Genomic DNA, 24892 nt, shown 5'->3' with positions numbered 1-24892 from the left:
CCCGTCGCGAACCAGGCACAGGGACCTTCTCGGCGAGGATGAACCCGACGCGCTCCTCCGCTTCCGGCGCGGGATATATAGCTCGCAGGCTGCTCTTAAAGGAGACGGCGGCGGCGGTAGCTCCGGCAGAAGAAGGAGACGAGCCAGCGGGCGGAGAGAAGGGGCGGAGCAGCCGCAGAGGTCTCGGCTCGGCTGTCGATGGGCGGAAGAAGGCGCCGCATGGCAGGGACGCAGCAGTGCCATTGGCCCCCTTGGCCGCCGATCCAAGCGCCGGCCCCTCCTCGAAGGAGCGCAACAGGCGAGGAGGACGAGGAGTCTTCTTTCCAAGCCGCAGGCTGGAGCCCCGAGCAGGCGAGAGCAGGCAGGCGTGCCAAGATCTGTTCCCCCAAAGGTTGGCTAAAAAAGAGAAACCTCGATCCGAAGCCAAGCTGCTTTTTCTGCAGCACCTTCGCCGGGACACGTGTATAAAGAGAGAGGGGGGGGGCGGGCGCGCGCGCGCGCACACACACACGTGTAACAAGTCGCTACACTAAAGAGTTACCTAAAAGGCAGCGACAGATTTCCTGGAGTCGACTTCTGCTGGGTGGGTGCAAATCCCGACAAACACGACACGTTAGTTTCAGAGGCTCGTTAGTCGCCCCCAGCTAGAAGGGGAGCCTCAATTGCGCTACATTTCTGGATGAATGTGGCGCCGGGGGGTGGGGGAGAGAATAAAAGATGACGGTAGCCACAGCCTTTTCTGCTGGCCAGAAGGCTATCTACACCCTTAGAGCATTCTTCAAGAATGGGCAGACATGCGTAAGATGACACTTTTGGGTTCTCGGCTCGCTCTCTCTCTCTCTCTCTCTCTCTCTCTCACACACACACACACAAACCCATGACACTAAACTATCAGGCGAGTGTTTAGTATGTCATAGATTTATCCAGTGCTTAAAGGATGCCCTCTTCCAAGAGCTCCAAGAGAGGAATAAGGTTAGAGAGGGATTAAAAGTATGAGTGCCCTTGCCTCAAGGATAGAACTTTTAAAATAAGGTTACCAGATTTTTTTAAATGAATCTGGGGACACTTTTCAACTTCCTACTAAATATATGAGAACTGATTTGTAAATCCGGGGACTGTCCCCAGGAAACGGGGATGTCTGGTAACCTTGTTTTAAAACGACATTAGGAAAGGAGATGCAAAGGGGGGGGGGAATCCTACCCAATTTCCTCTCTCACACAGTGCCCCTCCTATTTCTTTTTTTTCATCTAGACAACACAAAAGTCCCACCCAATTTACGTAATCCAGGGATGTGGAACCCGTGGTCCTGTAACTGTTGTTAGACTTCACCAGCCCCAGCCAGCATGGCCAATAAGCAGGGATAATGGTTTTTTTAGTCTAGCAATATTTGGAGCACCACAGGCTCCCTTGCCTTGTTCCATCAAGGAGGAGTGATGGTTTAAACTTCTGCTCATTGGAGCCCTTTTCAGCTACAGGTGGTTCTCAGCACAGTCCTACAAGTGCCTGCTGAGAAGCAAGCCCCATTGAGGCTTCTGGGGAAGCGCAATATATAATCTCAGCTTTTAGAATTTCCTAAAATAAAAGATTGAACTCAACAGTTATTACCGTATTTTTCACCCTATAGGACGCACTTTTTCCCCTCCAAAAATGAAGGGGAAATGTGTGTGCGTCCTATGGGGCAAATGCAGACTTTCGCTGAAGCCTGGAGAGCGAGAGGGGTCGGTGCGCACCGACCCCTCTCGCTCTCCAGGCTTCGCGGACCTCTCCGCAAGCAGCGGGAGCGCTCCCGCTGCTTGCGGAGAGTTGCCTGCATGCTGAAGCCTGCCCTCACTGAGCTCAGCGCGTCCAGGCTTCGCGGACCTCTCAGCAAGCAGCGGGAGCCAGCGCTGGGCTCCCACGGCTTGCAGAGAGCTGCCTGTTTGGGGGCTGGGGTCGGGGGAAGCTCAGGCCTCCCCCGCCCCAGCCCCGCGCCTGGGGGGGGAATAATTTTTTCCCCTTTATTTCCCCCCCAAAAAACTAGGTGTGCCTTATGGGACAGTGCATCCTATAGGGCGAAAAATACGGTAAGTCATTATCTTTGAAATAAAAATGCTGACCCTGAGAATATGATAGTTGTACTGACATTTTTAGAGTGAAACCAATAACAGAAGAATTCCCATGTTGCAGCAGACAAAAAAACCACTACTGTCCAATCCTACGCAAGTTTACTTAGAGAAGTCCCATTAAGCAGGAGCTCCCATGCTGGGCTTTCCTTGCAGCTAATTGTGCACGTCTAGTTGTTGGAGAAGGAAGACCCAGCATTGGAAGTAGGTTGAAAGTGCAGCCCTGCTCCATTCTCTGTGCAGCTATACCCTGCACATAATGCATGCGTTGGGCTATAGGCTCTGTGCACCCAGGGCTACTGCAACTGGTGGAGGTGGGATGCAAGGAAAGCAGACACATTCCTTTTGCTTTCACATGTTGAGCCTATACGGATTCAGTCCTAATTTCAATTAGGGGAAGATTGCATTATTACACCACTGGGTGGCGGCATCATAACATGGACAGAAGCAAAGCAGCCTTGTTCAAGGAAAAAATCTTCAAAGGTAAAGTTAAATAGTTTCATTAGTTTTTGTTTTGGTGTCTTACAGCTTATTTACAGATGCATGGAAATCGTTTCCCCCTGTTAGGTTTTGAGTGTTTGTGTCTGTTCTTCTTCATCCAAGATACCAGAGAAAAAAGTTCAGCTGGCTCCTGACCAGCTAGCCAGAGAGAACTTTTGCTTGTTTTTATATTTAAAAATTGTGAATCACTTTTTGGTGCCATAGCAGAAAGGCAGTGCTGTAACTGAGTGCATGAATGAAGCACAATGACTCTCTGTTGAATTGTCCTCTGTAGTGCTTATCAAGACATGAAAATGAATTTGATCTTAGGTATAGTTTATTGGTGTGGCTAAACATTCAATCTGACCTTTACGTTAGTTCACAGAGAAGCTGCTTCATTATTTAGTTGTCTGTAACTAGAACGCTGCCCATGTACGAGAGTCTCTCTTACAGAGTGTGGGGTCAGAATACTTCATTCTGTTTCCAAGCAGTGTCAGAGAACAGGTAGGGTTCCTGAGCCCTTGAGAAGAGGGAAACAGTTAATACAAGGGTGGAGAAATTAAAAGTAGAGGCACCTTACCATCCTTTGCATCTGGCCAGGCTTGGCACAGGGTCATAGCTGCATTCTTTTTCAGGGTGAGCACATGCCAAGGCGCAGACTGGGGCTCTAATATCTTCTTCTTCTTCTTCTTCTTCTTCTTCTTCTTCTTCTTCTTCTTCTTCTTCTTCTTCTTCTTCTTCTTTATACCCTGCCCATTTGGGGCAGGAGATGGAATTTTGCTTGGTGCAGCTGCTCCTGCTGAAATTGCTGCCTCCACACAATTTCTAAACGCAGGAGATCCTTGGCCTCCTTTGCACCTTATCACCTTCCTCTGTCCTTTCTGACCCCCCTCCTCTGTGCATGGGTGGGCTGGAGTCTGCTAGGCCCCCTGAAGCAGATTAACAATTTAATGGTTGGCTGGCTCCTCCAGGCATCGCCCTGTAGTGTCTGGCTGTATTAAGCAGGGTGATTTCCCAGAAGGAAAGCCAGATCGCTCTGCTAATTACTAGCCATTCAGACTGGTATAATTGACAAATAGAAACTCCAGGACAAAGAAGAGGCCACAGCTGTCAAAAAGTATGAACAGGTTCACCAGGTCAAGCACGTCCTCTCATCCAACTCAGTATCCCATCTTGGTACTAGGTGCCTAGACACTTCTTAGGATTAGTAACCACCCATTCCTCTGGGGAGGAAATTGCATGCTTGATGCTTCTACAGCAATATATGATGAAAAAGGAGTAGGATGCAATGTGGCTGAGGGTCCCTCCAGACTGGTGGAGGCTGCATTTCTTTGTTTGCTTTTTGTATATTCTGCAACATGTCATTGATACAATAATAGTTGTTAGGGAAACAATTAATACAAGAGTGTCATTACAATGTCATTGATACAATAATAGTGCATTAGTGGTAGACTTATAGTGGACTGTTCACACATGCTGTGTTATTAGCTGCTTCTCCAACGTTATCACAGCATTGCAACAAAAGTGGGACACCTTGCAACATTTGTGCTATAAATGTTACAGGATTTGTTATAGGATTTCAGCAGGATGTTATGGGACATGCACTGGTTGGAAACGAAGCAGTACGTCTGCCCCAGAACTCTTGCAAACACTAACAGAATTAAAAGCAAGACAGTGTATAGCTGCCTCAATACAAGTCATCATGAGTGCACAGTATAAAGGATGTCTGAAAGGGTCCTAAGTAGTTGCTCATGTGATTCCAGGGCCATATCTCTCCTTTATTGGAACAGTTATATTGAAGAATGAAGGATCTCCATCTAGTGAACACCCACTTTCTCCAGTGCATGCAGGCTCTTTTGCTGTGCCTGGAGTGAGACCAGCCCAGGCTTTGAAGTCTGCACTACACAAGCAGCCCTGAAATAACACCTATCATGGCACCAGCATTTTGAAAGTGCCCACCATACTGTACAAACAAACAAATGAGAATGTCAAAACTTTGAATGCCCCTAGAGGCATTCCAGCAGAATATTAGGAGGTGACTTGAGACAACAGTCTGCCCATCTGTGATTCTCAGCAGTGGCATTCAGGGGGAAACTGCTTTGCTTTCTTCCAAAGAGAGAAATAACAAACTTAAAGCGCAATCCATCTATCATCTATCTATCTACTTACATGATACTACCCTTCATTGAAAGATCTCAGGGCGGTTCAGAAGATTACACACACACACACACACACACACAGAGAGAGAGAGAGAGAGAGAGAGAGAGAGAGAGAGAGAGAGCACACTATTTTTCCAGAAAAAGGTGCCAGATACAATTGGAGCCTTAAAAGGTGCTGGGATGTTTGCATGATAGAAGGCGATCCATGGCTGCTTAGATGTCTTCCCACAGAAATGGCATCAATGAGATATTGCAACCATGTGCTAGCGCTGCAGTGCCTTGCCATGTGCCAGCTGGTTTCATCAGAGCATGAAGCCACAGAGTGCAGCGAGCAGAAAGCGATCCATTATGGGAAAGCTGCCAATTTAATGCTTTATATTCTTCCTGTGTTGGGAGGCACAGAATTATGCAGAAGTAAGAACGCCTCCTTCCCCTACTCTCCACTTGATGGCTCAATCTTGTTATTTAACTTGTCAAAGGAGTTGGCTTAGGGATGATGAAAGGGGATAGCTGATAAGGTTCATTGATCTGAAATCCCCTGCTGGTCTAGATTCTAAACTGAATCAATTTCCCTGCAAGGGCAACGTTGATCATTCCCCAAAGGGGCCCCCAGTTTGGAGGGTCGTGTCACTAGAACAATCACAAAGAATCCAAAATGATGCAAAACAATGCTTATTGGGAAATATTCCAACAAGTTTCAAAGAAACCTCTTATTGTCCAAATAACCACCTTTATTCTATGTACATACAAGGGGCAAATGTACGCCAGTGACATTAAACACTATGCTTCCTTAATCATGAATAAAGCAGGGCTGAAATGCAATTTAATGCTCAAAAAGATGTGAGTCAGGGGAGTGTAACACTTCCCCAGCCACTGTTACCCCTGCCAGTCACTTTTCTCCTATTTAGGTTGACTTCTAGTATTCAAGTCCAGGTGGAAGAAAACTTAACTTGGGGGCACAGACTGCAGGGGCAGAGCAGGGTGGGGCAGGGAGAGGAAAGCAGTGGGGATGTCATCCATCTTGCCTTTTCACCCTTCAGATTTCACCTCCGTCTCCTTTATGGCACACCGTCTCCTTTATGGCAAGCCCTGCATTTAATGAGATGAGGCTGCTGTCATCATCACATGCAGTTTGGCCCCATGCAGATTCCATAAGATTCATTAGAGCAGGAGTGGGGTACATTCAGCAGCTGAATGTGGCCCTCCATGCTTCTCTGTTTGGCCATCGGGACTCTCCTGAGGCCACTTTGCTGCACTTGAGTGCTTCTGCCAGGGTGCAATATGTCCTTGAGTGGTGACGATGCCTCTGCCTTGCTAGGATGGAGGATAGGCAGGTACTTGTGAATAGGTGTGTGTACGGAAACCTATAACGTGTGTGCAGCCTACTGTACGAAGGGAAAAGGCATACCTGTTGCTTTGCCTACTTTTGCCTCATGCTCCACCCACCACATGAATGCAGCCCTCGGAAGGTTGACAATGAGGAAATGTGGCCCTTGAGCTGAAAAAAATTCCCTAGCACAGCTATGGTAAGCCAGAGGTTTTCAGCCTTTTTGAGTCTATGGCTCCCTTGACCAACTACATTCTTTCTGCAGCATCCCCTTGTGGGGCTCAAGAGCCCTGTTATTGAGAGCTGGCAGCCTCTCAAGCCTTTTTCGAACATCCTCCCTTGTGGAGTGTTCCCTCAGCCTCCACTATCCTTGGGGTTCCTCTGGGCAGCTGCTGCCACTCCTGGTCTCTGAGCTTCCTGCCCTGCCCCAAAGAGAGGTGCCTCCTCACACTGCCCCACAGAGGCCTGGGAAGAGGATGCCTCCAGCCTTAGTGGTCCAACAGACACTGGCCAAAGGTGAACATGAGGCCGGCACCTTACCTTGGGAGGCAGCAGTGGGTGCTGCCAGGCCTGCATGGCAGAAGGGCGCCCCTTCAGCACCTGGCACTCAGCTCCAAGGCAGGCATTGCACACAGCAGGCACAAGAAAGGCCAGCGATGTACCTGCCTACCTGCCTGTCCAGCCTCCCACTTGTCCATCCATTCCCAACAGCAAGGGTGGGGCTCCCTCGTCCACTTGCTTGCTTACTGCAAGGCCACCTCAGCTCCTGGCAACCAGCACCCCCTGGCCAGCCCCAGAGGCATCATTTGCCAAGGTAGCTTGTAGCCAGGGCTGCTGCAGCAAACAGCCTTGCATGCAGAGGCAGAGACACGAGCGGGCATCCAAGGAGGGAGAGAAGCAAAGAAAGAGGGAAGGAGGTCGGTGTTGCCTGCGGCACCCCTGATCATCATTCAAGGCACCCCAGGGTGCCACAGCACATTGGTTGAAAACCATTGGAGTAAGCCTATCTGCCTGGATTTATTATTAATGTCTCCAGCTGTCATGGTGAAAAGTAATATCACAAAGAGACCGCCAGCCTCGTCCCTTCAGGTCTCTTTCTTGCATATAAATCAGTGAGGCAGAATCTGCTGGTGGGCTTTGGATTGAGAATGACTAAGGCCCTCAGGACCATAGAATGGGCAGTGGTGTTCTGCCTCCTTGTAGCAACTGAGGATGGTGATAGTCATGCCAACAGAGAAGTGCAGTCTAGGCAGGGGCTTCTGTCTCCTGGGGTTGCCCTAATTAATAGAACACAGCAGAGAGAATGGTGTGGACAAAAGGAGAAGCTGACTCCGCTTGTCATTGGCTCCAGTTCCACTAGTCATTTGCTCTGGCTCCCCCTGCTGTTGGCCTCCCTGTCTCTTGCCCTACGGGCACCAGGCTCCACTGCCTCCCACTCAGCGCTCTTCCGTTTGCGCAAAGGATAGGATGGAAAGTGCACAACGCAACACAAAACTCCCTGTTAGAAACTGCTGTCTGTCTGCAGCCACGGTCTCTGTCCAAACCATGGTAGATGGGTTTTGTGGACGACATCTTGGACATAGCCCGACCAGCGCATGATGCAACAGCAACTTTGCGGACCCTAAGCAGGTTTGGTCAGTGCTTTTGGCAGGGAGATCAAGCCACCTTGCCTTCAACTTTGGAAGAAAGTCAGGCTATCAATGTAATAATAAAAGAAAGAAAGACCAGAGTGGAGAGCGAGCGCGCAACGGAGAAGCACGGAGAAGCGAGAAGGCTAAACGGGATGTTCAGCTTTTAAACCGTTCTGCCTACCAGTGTCATTTATTAGTATGGCTCCCCACGCGGGGAAATAAGGCAGCAGCGTCATGATGCGCTTATCCGAGGTGCATTACGGTAGCTGGGCTAGTAGCAGTTTGTTTCTCTGCATTGTGCTTTCCTATCCCTGCTCGGGCAGGTGGGAGAGGCTGAAACAGCAGCAGCAGGAGCCGCGTGGGACGTCACTGGGTGACCTGCCTTTGCCGGACGGCCCCGCGCGGGAGGAGACTCTCCAAAGGGACGAGGGATCTCTTTTGTCCTTCGGGGCTGCCTGGAAAAAATACAGCTTCGCAGCTCCGGCGGCAGCCCTTTCCCCGCTCTCCCTCTGCTGTTGCGTGGGGCGGCAACTTTTGCAGGGAGCCCCCTGTCAACTCCTGCCAGAAGTGGGTGTCCTCCTCTCCCGAAGGTCCTGGAAGGAGAAAGCAAGGGCGGCCGCTGCCCTCCGCCTTTCCTAGAGAAGGCGGGAGCGAAGCAAAGGGGGTTTCATAACTGGCCAAATCCCAGATGGGGAGCAGTGATAAAAGAGAGATCGGAAAGTGCGGAGAGTTGGGAGCCGAGAGGTTTGCAGAGTGAGGCCCACCCCGGATCCTTTAGGCTTTGCTGCCTGCTGAGCCACCCCAGCCCCGCCCCAGATCTTTGGGGTGCGCTGGGGTGCAGGCCGAGGCGCTGGCTGCCAATTTCTTGAATAAGCAGCGAGGCGCGTTGCTACTTGCGAGCGCATGTAGAGCCCGCCCGCTTTGACTTTGGGAAGGAGTTGGGGAGGGGGGTCCTTGGCTTCCTACTGCTCCAGGCAGAGCCCCTTTCCCCAGTCTGAAGGCGGCTCCAGTCTCCTGGGCATGGAGGTCCCGGGGAGTTGCGCCGAGCTCCCGCTGCCCCACGACCTGAAGGATCTGGAGAGCAAAGTAGGGCAGAAGGCCCCCGACGGGCTGCTCCGCTGGCTCAGGGAGGATCCCGCCGCTCATCTGCTCCGGAGCAGCCCCAGCCGGGGTCTGCGCCACGGTCTGGGAGAGAAGATCAAGGCACTGAAGCTGGAGCTGGTGAGTTCTGCTGCCCCCATTTTTTGGGTTACCTGTGGGGTGAAAGGGGAAAAGCACGACTCGAAACTCCCCCTCTTTTCTTTTTATCGATGGAGCTAGAAGGCCCTCCCTGCTCCCGTGGAACAGGGTAACGATTCATTCCCATCCTAACAGCTCAGTAGTATATAAAAAAGCCTTCCCATAAACTCAGACCATTGGTCCGTCCAGCCCTGCATGCCTGCCCTGATTGGCAGAGGTCTCCTCCCAGCTCTGGCAGAGATCCTGGGACCTTTTAAACGCATGCTGTACCCACTGTGTTACATGGCCTTTCGGGGGTGGGTGGACAGTGCCCATCCTCAATGCTAGATTTGTCACCATCCACTTCTTCATACATTCCTCCTTTCGAGTGCAATAGAAGTGCTGGGCAACTCTGTCTAAGTTCCGCCTCTGCTGTGCCTTCCAGTGTGGGATTGAGAATCTGCGTTTTCTAAACCCAAATGTTTGGAGACAATAAGTGTGCATCATTTCTTTGCTGGGGAGGGAGCTCCATTTATCCAGAGGATCTGTTACTTTACATTTGCATCACATTACATTTGCTAACTGCACCCCAACCATTTATACGTGCATCTTTTCAGTCCAATTCATGTAGTAGCTGATTATTAGAATCATAGGAAGGGGCTTCAGAGGTTATCCAGCTCAACCCCCTACTTATGCAGGAACTCCAGTACTGCAGCATCTGTGATAAGTGGCTGCTTCCACTTGAACCTCAGGTCACAGCAAACCAGTTCTAATGCACACAAACCATGTTTTGCCTGTCGTAAGTGACTCTGCTGGAACGGCGCTTCCGGCAATAATCAACCAGTCTTTCTCTTTCTATGTTTTTCCTGCCATCTCCTGACATGAGAGAGTGGCTGTGGGATTGTGGCCTTCCAGATGTTGTTGGTCTACAACTCCTATAATCCCCAACCACTGGCCATGCTGGTTGGAAGCGATGGGGTTTGAGCAACAAACTTCCCTGCATTTCAGATGCTGGAGGCAGGAAGGCGTTTCAAGTCCCAAGTCCCCGTTTCACAGACCAGCTGAGGGTCTTGGGACCCATTGTGTCAATTCAGCCAGTGTTTCAGTGGAAATGTCATTTCAGTTGGAATCTGGACTGATTAAGCACATCCTCTTTCTATAATGTCTGTCTTTGAGATATTGGCTAGAACGGGATATTTGATGATGGACTGATGCTGAAGAGCTAAGGATACATAGAGTAAGTAAAGCACCATTGGATGCAGTGGGACATACTCCCAAGTAAGCATGCGTAGGATTGCAGTTTGCACTATATACATATACACATATACAGACACATGCTATATAAATATGTGTGTGTAGAGGCTGGCAAAGTGTTGTTGCTGAGATTGTGAACTATGAACGGAGAAGCTCGTGGCTCAGATCTCATCTCAGTCATGGGCTTACTAAGGTCACTCAGTCTTAGCTTCAGCCTCTCTTCTGCAATTGGGGATCCTAACAGTGGCCTACCTTACAGGAATGTTTTAAGAATTGCTAAAAAATAATGACTATGAAATGCTTCAAACACTTTAAATGCACAGTACAAATGCTAAATGTTGTTGTCTGCAAACTTTTGATGCAATCCAATATACATGCCTACTGAGAAGTGAGTCTCATTGTCTTCAGTGGAGCTTACTTCCAGGTGAGTTCAAAAACTGAACCCAAACCACTGCCGGGAGCCTTTTCCTTTTTTTTTTTTTTTAGATGATATTTATTCAAAGTTTCATGAATACATAAGTATGAAAAAAGAAAAAACCCCAGAAAAATACAGCAAAAATAAGATAAAAAGAAAAACCAAAAAAGAAGAAAAAATACAAATCTCAAATTACATCTTTTCATTTGCTTATTTCTTGAACCTCCTCACACCTCCCTTTTTGTATTCTAATTTAATTCATTATTCCAGCAAATTCTTCCCATATTTCTCAATTTTAATTTAAATAATTTATCTTAACAATCTATCTTATTTATTAATTCAGCATATCTTTTCCATCTTTTAATATATTCTGTTATTCAATTTTCCTTAATTTCTTTAACCTTATCTTGTCTTAAAAACCTTAAAATTTCAAAATTTAAACCATATTCATACATAACTCCTTAAATCTTTTTTACTAAAGCCAATTTAGTTCCTTTCCAGCATGTTCCCTGATATTTAATTAATGTTGCACTAATTCCAAAAGTAAAAAGAAATTTTTCTTTATATCTCTAATTTTTATCCAACGTCCCTTCTTCCTGGTCTCGGGTTATGTCAGTCCTTTCTGACCATTACATCCAGTCCATCAATCTGGTGATCTTATGTCCGAGGCCCTTAAGTCTCTTCTAGGCCCCTTCTGCAGATTTTCTTGTTCTTGTTTGTGCTTGTGCACTTCTTTGTCTTTTGTTGGTTTCTTTCGTAATTTCTCCCCTTTCTCCTTGGGGAGTGGGTCTCTGGAGGATTCCATCCGGTAATAATTTCCATTTTCCTTCATCAGACTAGCCCATTCCCCACAGTCCCACTCCCCGTCATCATCTTTATAATCCAAAAAATAGTTATCCAGAAGATAATTGTCCACCTGTTTCATAGTCCCACTAGAGTTAAGAGCTTCCTTGACTCCAAGAACTTCCAGACACTCTCCAAGTTCAATCTTCCAGTGCAGTGGCTTTTGCTCCTGCAGGACTTTGGATCTCTCCATTTGTGTTGTTTGAGGTGTAATCGCAGCCTCTTCCTTCCTCATCTGCCCTTGGACTTGCCCTGTCAAACCAGATTCCTGAATTGGTCACTGTATAGCTTCTTTATCCTTATTTCCTGTTAAATCAGATTCACTGGCTACAGCATTCATCAGGTCCAACTTTTCATTCATCAAGTTCATTTTCTCATGCAGCTGCTCCAGCAAAGCATTTGTCATGCCAAGGGCAGATACCAAACCTTCCTTCCAACACATTTCTGTTCAAGGTCAAACGGCTGGTCCCACGATCCCAGTCTCGCAGCTGTAAGGTCTCCAAGTAAGCTGCAACAACAAACTGACAGGCTCCCTCTAGGGGACACAATTTCTATTTGTATCCATTTTTAAAATGTATCCAACAAAGGAGATTACTTTCGGTTTTCAAATACTTTGTTTCTTTAAAATGCAGAAATGCAGAAAGTAGCGTTGAAGTTAATTTGTTTCTCTCTCTCTTTTTTTAACTATCTGTCAAAATGCTCCACTTTCAATCAATAGACGTCTCAAACAATTTCTGTCCAGACACCCCGTCCCCAGGTTTGGGACGATGGAAACTTAAATTCCTTTACTCTCCTCCTGCAGGATTAAACAGTCAAATTCCCCCCCCCGCTTTCTCCTGCTTCCAAGGGGGTTTTATTGGTTGTGGATGCAGGAAATTTCCAACTTTAAAACAGTTTTCCAGGCTATTAGATTGCAAGGTCTTTGCTTCAGTCTATATACAAAAAGCGGAAGGCGGACTTCCTGTTTAAACCTTCCTGCTTCGTTGCCTAATTCACAAATTTTACAGGTTTCTTAATCCAATTTTCTGTTTTTACTCACGGGTACTTGATTTAGAGTCCAATTGTCATCAGGAAAAAGTCAGCGCTCTCCGGCGATGGCTGTGCGGCTTCCCTCCATGGAAATAGGAGTCGGTTCGCAGCACCGCGCTGCTCACCCCACTTCACTCCGGAGCCCCGAAAAGGGGTTTCCTCGCGAGTAGGGGAGGCGCTCCTGGTGCTCTGCTGAACCCCACGTTCCCAGGCTTCTCCGCTTGGGATTTCTAGCGGGTCCCCGTCTTCGCCGTGACGGGAAGACCCAATTTCCACAGAGCCCGTTCCTCCAGTCGGAGGAACTCCGCCATTCGTCATTGGCGCTAACCTGGAAGTCCTTTTCCAACTTGCCTGTTAATGTGACAAAAATGCAATAAAAGGCAAGAATATCAATCTAATCCATAGATATTGCTGATGAAATTATTCTGAGCCTTTTATTATCTTCCACTTAGATCTTGGCATGCAAGTGATCCTTTCCCAGACATCAGCATAAAAAAAGAGAACAATAAGAAATGTGGTTTATTGTTAGATTGCTTCCTCAGGGAGAAAATAGTACACAAGGGTACAGCCTCTTGTCCTCCACAGATTGGCTGGCTCTTTGCCTAAGGGATACATCTGCTCCACAGCATGAGAAAGATGCTCTTGAGGTCTCTGAACTGGTAGAAAGACTGCGAGGAGGAGGTTGAAGGCAGCATTCAGCTTCATTTATCATCCATTCAGTTTCAAATGCTGAGGTTTTTTTATTTGCAAGGATGCTGCGAAATGGGGGAAGAAAACGGTTGGGATACATTAGCTCAGAGCTAATGCTAACTTTGGAGACTGATTTCCAAATATGGTGAGTCCCACTGCCTTGGGAACACCCTTCCATATGAATGCAAATAAAATAAAATATCAGTGTAGCCTGCCTGTATCCATGTGCACATACCTAGAAGTTTCTTAGTGGAATGAGCAGTGGGTATGGCAAGCTACTTGCCCCAAAGGGCAATTACTAACCCCAGGAACGCGAGAGGGTAGCTAGCTGTAATTGCAGTAGTGAATTCAGCAAAGATTTGTGGATGGCCCAATGTCACTTTCCTCTAACTGAGATGGAGGTAGAGAATGACAGTAACCTGTGGCCATTTAGTGAGCTATTGCTGAGATATAACTTGCACTGGGAACTTTTTGCCTCATCAAAACTCCTGCTCTTCGCCCTTAAGTTAGACCAGTTGCTGGATTGGATCTAGTCTTTTTGAAACAAATGGGATATTTTTTATTTAGACTGAAGTCAGGGGTTTGTTGCACATACGCTGATGACGCTAAATTTTTCATTCATTCATTCATTTTATTAAATTTGTATACTGCCCTTCATCCACAGATCTCAGGGTGAGTCAAAACACAAAATTACAACATGAAAAGCACAAAATACATAATAAGTAGGAACCAAAGCAAACCAATAATCTCCCCTCCCTCAACACATTTAAAAGGGCATTGGATTCTAATCAGCCAAAGGTCTGTTTAAGAGGATTGTTTATTTTTTTTTGCCTAGTGCCTAAAGGTGTATAATGAAGGCTCCAACCAAACCTCCCTGGGGAAAGCATTCCACAAACAGGGAGCCACTGCAGAAAAGGCCCATTCTCATGTTGCCATCCTCCAGATCTCACGTAGAGGAGGCACATGAAGAAGAGCCTCAGATGATGATCGCAGGGTTTGGTCAGTTCATATGGGCAAAGGCAGTTCTTGTGGTCCTGAGCCATTTAAAGCTTTATAGGTCAAAACCAACACTTTGACTTGGGCTCAGAAACTAATTGGCAGTCAGTGCAGCTGGATTCTAATTGTACTTTGCACAACTGATTTCTCAATTTGGTTACAATCCTAAAAGACAGAGGGACCTGATTTTACTAGCGGCAAGCACAAAGAGGAAGTTTGTGTCTGTTCTTAATCCCTGGGAAAGTTGGGATTTAGATCAAACCAGAAAATGTGCTGCTTGATCCCCATTAATCACTAATTAATATTAATACCAAGTGCCTTTGGGGCGAACACTGTGCCGCTGCAGCAGCACTTGAGAGATATCAAGCAGGGAGGAATGAAATCCCAGTATCTTTTTTTTAAAAAAAACACCCAACCAATTCTTTGTACTACTCAACATTATTTGCAAATCATGGCCCATTTTGCTAAAGCTCTCCTTCGCATCTTGCTTTTGAACAGATAAGCAGGCAGATATGGTACTTGTCAGTGTAAGAGAACAGGGGAACTTAGCATGCCCATAAATATGACAGCTGAGAGGCCTTGGTGCACAGAACTCAGAATCACCACAGATTGTCTCAATTTCTGTATTCTTCCTTTCTTTCTCAGGCTAAGGTTAAGTGTAAACAGTTACACTGCGTTGCTTTAGATCTTGGGCCTATATATATAGGCCCAAGTTCTGAAGCAACACAATGTGTATTGTGTATCTGAAGCAATGTGTATCTGAAGCAACACACTATGGTACCTTTTGGGTATTCAATGGGTAGAGCAGGGATGGGAAACCTGTGTCCTCCACAAGTGGCTGGACTCCAACTTCCATCAGCCGTAGCTGTAGTCCAGCAATATTTGGAAGGCCACCATTTTCCCTCCCCTGCCTTACAGGAATGTTGTACGGTGTGTCCTACATTGAAATGTGAGGCTCAAAGCCAACTTGTAAGTTCATGGTTGTGCCGAGATATGAATCACACACACCCTACAGGCAGGAATTGGAAATGACCACAAGGGACAATGACTGGTGGGTGTTTGAGTGGAATAATAATAATAATAATAATAATAATAATAATAATAATAATATACTGGTGGAGGAGGGTTAGCCTCTTCCTTTTTACTGTTGCCCTGGTTTAATAGGTGGGGGGATAGACAGGTGCTTGTTTTTAGGACAAAAAATAATATGTCCTACATAACATGTCTCCTGCCAACCTAGCGGTTCGAAAGCACGTCGAAGTGCAAGTAGATAAATAGGTACCGCTCCGGCGGGAAGGTAAACGGCATTTCCGTGTGCTGCTCTGGTTTCACCAGAAACGGCTTAGTCATGCTGGCCACATGACCCGGAAAAACTGTCTGCGGATAAACATAGGCTCCCTCGGCCAGTAAAGCGAGATGAGCGCCGCAGTCCCAGAGTCGTTCATGACTGGACTTGACTGTCTGGGGTCCTTTACCTTTACATAACATGTGGTTCTGCATGTTTGGTGCCAGTGTGGTGTAGTGATTAGAGTGCAGGACCTGTGAGACCAGGGTTCAAATCCCCACTCAGCCTAAATTGTGTGCGTGTGTGTGTGTGTAAGAGAGAAAGCGGCAGAAGGGAATAATGTGTGAAGAACATGTTTTCACATGAGACTCCTTATCTGTCTTTGGATATGTGGGTGGAAGCTTGCTCAGGGCAATGGTATCCCCACCCATGTTGTGCTTGCCATGCAAATATGTTACACAGATGTACCCAAATGTGGATTAATGCAGTTCTTAGAGAGGGGGTGGGAGTTTGTCATCTGTACATGATTGGTACAAGAAGCTGCAGGTCCCAATGGTTTTAGCAATTTCAAGGAGCCACTTCGCGTTCGGTGGCTGGTTGTTAAAACTTGCTTTTTGTACAGCCCTGGCTCCACCACTATCAGATAACTTCACTGCAATCTTTCAGTCCAGACCTTACTCTGTTTATTCAAAAGTAAGTCACTTAAGAGTAAGGTATTTAGAATACTGGCCTTAGTGAATCCTGTACTTGCTGCAATGCCTAGCGTCCTTAATCCTGCAATGTCTCATTGTACTCCGAAGGCACGTGAGGCTACCTCCCTGCTGAAATGAAACAGGTCTGGGTCTGGTCCATGCCTAGATGGGTGACTAGCTGGGAATTGCATGCCTGCCTGCTTGGGTTCTAGATGAAGGATAGGTGTGTTATGAATGTAAACAAATAAGTTTAAGAAACATGCTGTGAGCTTATACTTTGACTTGGCAGTCATTAAGAGGCAGGTTTTTTTTAGTAATATACCACTGAAATGAATTGTGGCCTTAAACACCCTACACCAAAAATAAACAAGTGTTTTTTCTGTTTTGTGAATTGGTTTGACACAATCCTAGAAAGGGACTTCAAAGAACTCTTCTGCTGCACAGTTAAGACCCTGATGGCCCATCAAGTGGAACATCCTATACATTTCTGCCAGCATCAAACTGGGAGTGTTTACATAATTATTGGCCCACAAAGGAATTTGTCTTCCTTCTTAGTTTGTGGTGGTTTTCTCTCCCTTGTTAATCAATCAAATTGAATTCTTACATATTTTACCATCCCTGGGCATAGAAGATATGCCATGGAGATATGTTGCTAGCTCCTAGCACATTAGGGTAGCCATTGTGGTGCCCTCCAGATCATAGTGGACTCCACTTCCCATCATCCCTGACCCTGACTGTTGTCCATCCAGGCTGGGATTTCTGGGAAGTGTAGCCCAAGAACAACTGAAGGGCACTAGGTTGACAAAGGCTGCCCTATGGGAACATCAGCACAGAATTTTTTATAAGGTCCAGGGGGACATATCCAGAGTATCCATGTAGGATATTTAGTAGGATATTTAGACTGTTCCCCTAACAATCTGCACCACATTCAGAGCCATTTTTATTTAAGTGTGCAGCCCAGAGATGTAGGCCGTATCACCACTGTATTTTCTTTAAACCTATAGCAATTTAAGTCTTAACATGTTTTAAAAGATGCAATGGAAGCAGAGACTCTGGAAAACAATTCAGAAGTCTATGCTCACTGCCTGCATCCATCCAATTTCAGACTGAACACATTCATTCCGCCCACTGGGAATTGCCACTACAAAGCAGTCACATCTCTTTAAAGAACAGCTGCTGTTCTGTTTATTTGCCTTTATTCAAAAATAGAACTATACATTTGTGCAATAGGATCCATGTCCTGCAGACCTGCCATTTGTTCTCTGGTCTTTTCCTGGTTTTTAAAAAGCACTTCCTGGACATGTATTTCCTTAGTCATAGTTCCTCCATCTGTTCATTCAGACTTCCCCTTTCCAAAACCAGCTGCAATGGAAGTGCAAAACTGCTGGTATGTAAATATTATTTTGCCACCTCAAGCCCTTGTAAAATGGCTTGAAACCTGTAGCCCAAAACTAGTTATGGGGTATTATTGAAGGAAAAGTGGACACAATTAATGCTTCGCCATTCCCTGTTAAGTGCCCTACTGAGTGCCCTGGCCAACTACCGGTAACTCTGCTTTCCAAAAAAGGAGGATTTATTCCATGTCTGAACTCATGAGCAGAAACTGTGAGAATATATCTACATCTGTTCAAGTCATCTGTACCTGAAACAGATCTGGTCTAGTACTAATCATTCTCCACTGAATACATTGGAATCTGGCACTCTAATAGTCATCGCCAGTACTGATTTTTGGTATCAATTAGTTAGTTAAAGTTCTTTTTCTTTTAGAAGAAGAAAAGGGGGGTTTCAATGTTTATACATACATTTCAGAGCAGCTCTTCATGTTGGAGTTGCTGCAGGAAACACAAGTATCTCACCGGTGCTTCTTGCAGTAACTATGTACATTTCAAATGCTATGCACCCCGATTGGATTAGACGTCTGTACACAAAGATGCAGGTCAACATTATACCTGCACTTTTGACATCCACAGTGGGAAGCACTAGTGTAATGCTGGTGTTGCCTGCAGAAATCATCATGTGTCAAGCTGCCCTTAGTTGATGGCTTTCATGCTTTCTGTGGGTTGGTCTTCATTGGCCTTTGGTGGTACACTTGGTCTCTAGGTGAAGACAGGCCTGCTGTTTGTTTTCCCGTTTCGCTATGTGCTGTTGGAACTGTTTCTCCTCTGTCCATGGTGCTCACATGCCTCATCAGCTAGTTCAATGGCATCTTGTCCAGCTGGAATCATTTACCAATACCGCTGCCTTTGAATCTAGCCTAATAAATCAAAACTTCTCTAAACAAATCATTTGCTAGCTTTTCAAGATCCTTGCCTCTCTTCTGAGTTTTGTGACAGCATCGTGGAGTTTTGTGCTGGCTGCATTCAAGAGCAAATGCTGTGTACAACTGGGAGAACTTTGACGGAACTCAGCTTCTCCTTGTGAAACCTGGGGACTGATTCATAAACGGTGTTTTTTAAATCAAAGAATGCTTAATTATGCTTTTTATTAGGAGCTGTTTGCCACTGGTTTATATACAAAGGCCTCTGATCTTCACCATGCCACTGCTTTGGGAGGGGGAAAGGTTTGAGGTAGCTTGTGGAAATGAGGTAGCTACAAGAAAAAATGGTTTCTATAGAAAAACCCAACCACAAAACCAGGAAAGATGTAATGGCTGGGTTTTTTTGTTTTTTTTAAGGGGGATTCTAGGTAGCTTAAGTGAAATTTATTGCAGGCCCAACAGGGTTTTTTTGGGGAAATTGTCTTCCTGAGGGGCAGTAAATTCTCATGCAATACATGGGGCATTCTGGTGAGACCTCTGTTGTCACTGCATTTCATTTCAGCCACCTGGTGTTTTTTCCTCATTTTCATTGTTGCCTGCCACATGGAACACATGAGAAGCTCCTGACCCAACTGAGAGAAGTCCAGTGCCAAGAACCACCCCTTGCCAGTTGGCATTGTTACTGTATTTATTTATATTTGCATTGTCAGAACACTTTGGTGGTTCTTCATGGAAGCAGGGCTGTTGCACTGAGTGGCCAAGGGGAAGGGCCATAGCATGCAGAATGCCACAATTTCAGTTCCCAGCATCTCCATTTAGGATCATGCTAGGAGAAACCCCTTCCTGAATCTCACCACCAGTCAGTGCAGACAAGACTGAGCTAGATTCCCATGTTCCTGTGCTATACATATATACCTTCCAGAAGGCCCTCCATTCCATATCTCCTGCAGCTAATAGTTTCGTACTGCATTTTCTTTCCTATCCCACAGGCCTACCTGAGAGCAATAGACATCAAGATCCTACAGCAGCTAGTAGCAGTGCACGAGGGCATAGAGGCGGTGAAGTGGCTCCTGGAGGAGAAAGGGACGCTGACCAGCCGCTGCAGCAGCCTCACCAGCAGCCAGTACAGCCTGGTGGAGAGTCAGGAGACATCCCGGCGGGGCAGCTGGAACAGCCTTCAAGACCCCAATGACAAGTTGGACAGCATCTCCATTGGCAGCTATTTGGACACACTTGCTGATGATATGGACGAGTATGGGCAAAGCTCTTCCATGGAACCCATAATGTCCTCCACCCCGGGCAGGCCACTGGCCAGAGCTGAGCTGGAAAGATCAAAGACTGACCTAGATAGGGCTTTTCCTGCCAAGGGTGAGAAAGAGCCGGAGAAAAGCAAAATGTGCCTCGAGAGGGTCCCCGTTAAAAGCCAGTGTTCAAGTGAGCCAAACAGAGCTGCTGGGAAGTCACCACCAATGGCCAATGGGATATTGGGCAGAAATGTCCCAGGGCTGGAGCAAAGCACTGAGGTTAAGTTACCCTTGGCAGCTGCCGAGCAGTTGAGCAGCCCAGCAGCAAAGGCCTTGAGGAGCAGCAAAGTTGACATGGAGAACTGCAAGTTGAATAGCAGGAGGCACTTGGAGTATGATGCCCATTGGCAGTGGGTTCAGTCTCAAGACGATGTGACGTTCTTGTAGCATCCCAGACTTGCTGCCTGGGCTAGCAGGTTATGGGCTCAGGGCCTCATGCAGCTACAGTAGTTTGCACTTTGGATTGGACCATCTGTTTTCCTTGCCAAAATGGTTGCTTCTGTCTACTGCATTTGCTGGTGGACACAACATAGAGTTGCATGGTTCTCCCTTGTCATTAACTGCCTCTAAGAAGAGCTCTTGTGTCGAGCGATACCTGTTGGAGGGGTTCTTGGCCTTCCATCACGGCATCCTTCAATCTTGTGCAATAATGTTTCTAATCTCTGAGAGAGATGCTGCATTGTCATGTGTGTCACATCACTGCTTCCACACATCCATGAGGTTTGGAGAAACATCTTCATCTTAAGAGCAACGAGGCGCACATACCTTGATGCAACCCAATTGGCTTTCCTTGGGAGAACTCTGCCCCCTATTCTTCCAGTTCATGTTAATGGAGAGTTGCTTGTGGGTTTCAGAAGGGAAGCAGAGTCACGCCTTTGACACCACTTCCCCATCTCATCTGTTTCGTTATTATGCACTTTGATGGGGAAATTATCCCTCCTTTGCTCAATAGTTCAGCAAAGTCCCAGGTTTAAGAAAGGAATGGGGGAAACAAATTCCAGTTTGTTTGCAGCACTCACCATGATGAGCCTTCCTCTCTGTTCGTCGCTGCCTCCACCTGAGCTGGAGCAGAGGAAAATGGGGGGGGGGGTAGTAACCATTCCTACTGTCCTAGTGTGCATCAAAGGCACTTTGAGAAGGGCTAGAGCAGGAATGGGGACACTCAGATCCAGGGGACAAGCGCAGCCCTCCAGACTTCTCTGTCTGGCCTGTAGGGATCCCCTACAGACTGCTTTCCCCCAGCTATACTCCTCTGTGGCCACAGCCCTCACCAGTCCTACTTTGCATCCTCCTTGGGTCCTTTTGTCTGGAATGTGTTCTTGAACTCTGAAAACGCTTCTTGGTTGCTTGGATGGAGGATAAGGGTGTGTGTATTTGTGCCTACTCTGTACAATGGTAACATTTACATTTATTGCTCTGCCCACTTCTACCCCGGCTCTTTCCTCTACTGAGATGTGGCCCCCAGAAGTTTGTCTAGAAGTGCCTCTGTTGCACTGAAGGTGTAGCATGTCTCTGGGGATTATTTCCCCGTCCCTAGTTCCATGCTTTCAGGAAGCTCAAGTACCTTGGAGGTGCACAAACAAGCCCCAGATCTCTTTCCAAGCTTAAAAGGAGGCAGGAATCATGCTTGGAGACAGGACACTGCCTCTCTCTGGTGTTCACACATTTTACAAGGCCAGCCTTCACCAGCCTGGTACCCTTCAGATGTTTCTGAACTATAGCACCCATCATCCCTGATCCTTGCTACATGCTGGCTTGAGCAAACAGGGTTGTTGTTGTGGAAACATTTGAAGGGCACCAGATTGGGGAAAGTTGATCAATGAAAATCCTGGGGAGAAGAAGTGAGGGTGTGCTCAAATGTTCGGGAGCCAGCATATTTTCAGCTCCGCAGAGGGACACAAACACAGACAGATATGCTTTTGTCACTACCTTCAGGCTGATATCCAGGGACATGGGTTTTCCTCAACCCCATGTGCTTTGTTTCTGGTGTGGATTCAAAGAAGTTGAGTAGCTTTTCTCCCATGCAATTTACCCTGTAGTAAGAGGGAGATGGAATTACCTGATTTTGTGGGGATGTCATAAAGCCAACGTTTGACTCCTGCTAAAGCAAAAATCTAATCTTCCTCTTCTTTTAGAAAGGGAATAAAGGAGCAGGCTGAAGTAGTTTTGGCTTTGTTTAAATTAATGGTCCCTTTGTTTAAATTAATGGTCCCTTTAACCCACTTTGGCTAAGACTGAAACAGGACCAATTTTGGACTCTCTCTGATGCAAATCCTCCAGTCTCCTCCCTGTAAGGTTTGACAATTCATTTGCTATTCCTTCCTCCCTGCTGCACCATGCCCCACATTGCTGCAATTTTTGACCTGCCAGCATTGTAGACAATGTCAAATTCATAAAAGCAGGGTGGACAGGTGCTCTCAGTAACATCAGATATCTGTCAGCCTTACATAATTTTGCAGTGCTTCTGTTGAGCCACTGTGCACTTTCATCCTGCAAGTTTCAAAACCATTTTTCACAGCACAGCATGCTACATTCTGAATCCTTACGGTATTTTCTTTGAAATCCTTTTAAACATGGTTTTGTATTTGAGGAGCATCCATCTTCTCCCTAGATTTTCTTTCAGAACCTTACGTGCCAAAATGACACCGGCCAATCTGGTCTTACCATCTTTTCTGTGAAGGCTCACTTAAATTTTCCGTGTCTGTTATGCTCATCATTCTTAAAGGCGCCAGTTCCTCAGCTGCAATACAACGTTCAGCACTCAGTTATGCATGCCGTGTGATGAAGGTAGATGTGTCCAGCCATATGGCAGAGTTCACTGTGCATTTGAATTCTGGTTTTGACAACAAAGTCACAACGGTCCGCTCCTGAAGGTTTCAACGTAATTCTAAGGAGGAAAACACACACACACACAACACCACAAAGTGTTGCATCAACAACCTTAAGGACTTGTTCTTCTCTCAGGCTGCTAGGAAGACACACAGATTTCCCATGTAATGCTGAATTGTAAAGGGTGAAATTACACAGAACCCTTAATTGTGTAACAGCAACTGTCCCTCCCCTTTTTTAAAAAAGGATTCGACTTTGAATGATGGGGGGGTACTTTAATCCTTTCCTCCTATGTTATCACCCTGATACTATTCCTTCCCAAACTGCTACTTTTGGGGGTGGGGAGCAAAATTTAGAGAGGAAGGCATTTTTCATTCAAACTGTGACACGGGGCTGAAAAAGGGTTAGCCCCTTCCCCACATGCTTGAGTCCTGATCCTGATTGCACACTGTGTGTGTGTGTGTGTGTGTGTGCACGCTATTTAAACAGCATGTTTAAAGACAAACTACATGCATTTTAAGACACATTTATTTCAATCATGCGATTGATGATGGCCAATCTAATTTGACCCCCGATGCCTCCCCTCCCCCCATCCTCTTCTGAGCTGCTGTGGGTTGGTACAAACTATGTAGTCTTAAAAACCTGAAGAATCCAAACTCAGAAATGAGAGCAGCAGCAGCAGCAGTGGCTGCCCTCTGTGAAGAGACCTATATTGCTTCATCTGTCAGGTATATCCACCCTTAAAGCTTTTTGTATGCATGTCAGTATACCAACACCTTGGCTTGAAAGGACAAAAAGCCAGCTTTCAGCAGTAGTGTGGGTCAGTGAATGACATGAAGATTATGAATAGATTCCACAAGCAATGTTGTCTAATGCCTCTGCCCATGTTTCCAGCCCCAAGAACAATAAAATCCTTTATGCTTCTTTCCCCAAGTTTCAACAGTGGGTTGCTTGGAAATCAGGAATTGTTTTGGTTTGTTTAATTTGCTGCCATATTCATTTTACCATGGTGACACAACAACAAATATTGTACTACAAACAACCAATATGAACTTTCAAAGTTCATTGGATTCACCACTTTGGTTATGTGATAAGCACCTTGTTCTTTGTTCCACCTTTATCAGGCCATGTTGGTTAAACTTATAGGCAGCCTATGGCCAATTTCAGCTGTCACTTGAAACCAGAGCCCAGTATAAAGTCTACATCACGATTCATATCAGCAAACTTTGACTTCAGAGCCTGAGAATGACATTTCGAAAACAAATTCGTACATATTTGAGTTCATCCAAATAAATGTGCAATCAAAATCAGTGCACACCAATGTGGCAGATTAACATTTGCTTTCAAAGCAACTAAAGAACAAACAGATGCTTTCAATGTGAACCCTTCACATTTGGGATGAGTTTGCATAAAATATTTAGTTCACTCCTACTTGCTGCAAAACTTGGACAATATGCCCAGAAATTGACAATTAGAAAACTGGGTGGGAACAATGTTCATCTGGTCCAACTTCCTGCCCAGAGACTGGACAGCCCAAGCAGCTGCTTCAACATACCCAATCCAGATCACAGAATGTCCCAAGCAGGTGCACGGCTGGGAAAAACCAAACCCAGCACAGGAAAAGGCCTCAAATGATTCAGAACAGAGAACAAAGCCATATGCTGCAGAATAAGGCAAATAAAGAAATCCAGGTTCTCTAGGCAATATGACCAGAAGGAAGCTTCTCTCCAAATTGTTAGAATGCAGAGTAAATTGCCTTGGATATTAATGTATTGTTCATCTTGTTACAGCACACATCACTAGGTGGAGTTTAAGGATGTTGGCCCTTTTTGAAATATTTTCATTCCCATAACAAAATTGATGGGATTTTCCAGTGTTCTCACCTAGGAGAATTCATTGTGCTGTTTGCAGAGAGCAAAGCATTTTATAACTCATGAAAATTTCTCTTGCATAGCTGGGAATGATGGCCTCTTGAGGTTGATTCTTAAAACTACAATTGTGCATGAGAAAAACAAATCCCAGTGCATTCCAGTGGATAATGCAAATCATATTATCAAATAAAAATTTCCAGTCTTCCCTTCAGTGACGTCTCCTTGCTTTCTTATATAGACACAATCACTTGCAGATGGAGCCCAGCATATTAAATTTTGTGGAATTAGCTGAGATTTCCACTTCCTTTTGGATGCAAAGACAACTACTCCATAAAATGTTAAGTAAACTCTGAATTGCTAATGTATTTAATTGTGTTTTCACCCCTCCCTAATTCAGTTCCCACCAACTCTGAGCCGTGTGCCTTGGACTCCTCAACCTACCAGTGAGGAGTCCAGCACAGTAAGGAGCAATATTTCTACAACATCAGGGGAGCTGTCCAGCCATTGAGT

General features: G+C 46.1%; 1 protein-coding gene across 2 annotated transcripts; it reads left to right on the top strand.

Annotated features, from left to right (window-relative positions):
• Nucleotides 1–198: 198 nt before the first annotated feature.
• LURAP1 (leucine rich adaptor protein 1) lies at nucleotides 199–23439 on the top strand. Of its 2 annotated transcripts, none has more exons than XM_053392573.1 (2): nucleotides 199–351; nucleotides 19368–23439. In XM_053392573.1, the coding sequence occupies exons 1-2, from the start codon at nucleotides 199–201 to the stop codon at nucleotides 20067–20069; spliced, it is 855 nt and encodes a 284-aa protein (XP_053248548.1). In that variant the 3' UTR covers nucleotides 20070–23439. The 2 variants fall into 2 exon arrangements, with proteins under 2 accessions (XP_053248548.1, XP_053248547.1); XM_053392572.1 differs by lacking the exon at nucleotides 199–351 and adding an exon at nucleotides 7177–8920.
• The last annotated feature ends 1453 nt before the right edge of the window (nucleotides 23440–24892 follow it).

The sequence above is a fragment of the Podarcis raffonei genome, chromosome 6 (assembly GCF_027172205.1).
Source record: "Podarcis raffonei isolate rPodRaf1 chromosome 6, rPodRaf1.pri, whole genome shotgun sequence".
Taxonomy (NCBI): Eukaryota; Metazoa; Chordata; class Lepidosauria; order Squamata; family Lacertidae; genus Podarcis; species Podarcis raffonei.
The sequence above is the reverse complement of the archived record's forward strand: the minus strand, read 5'-3'. Positions and strand labels throughout refer to the sequence as shown.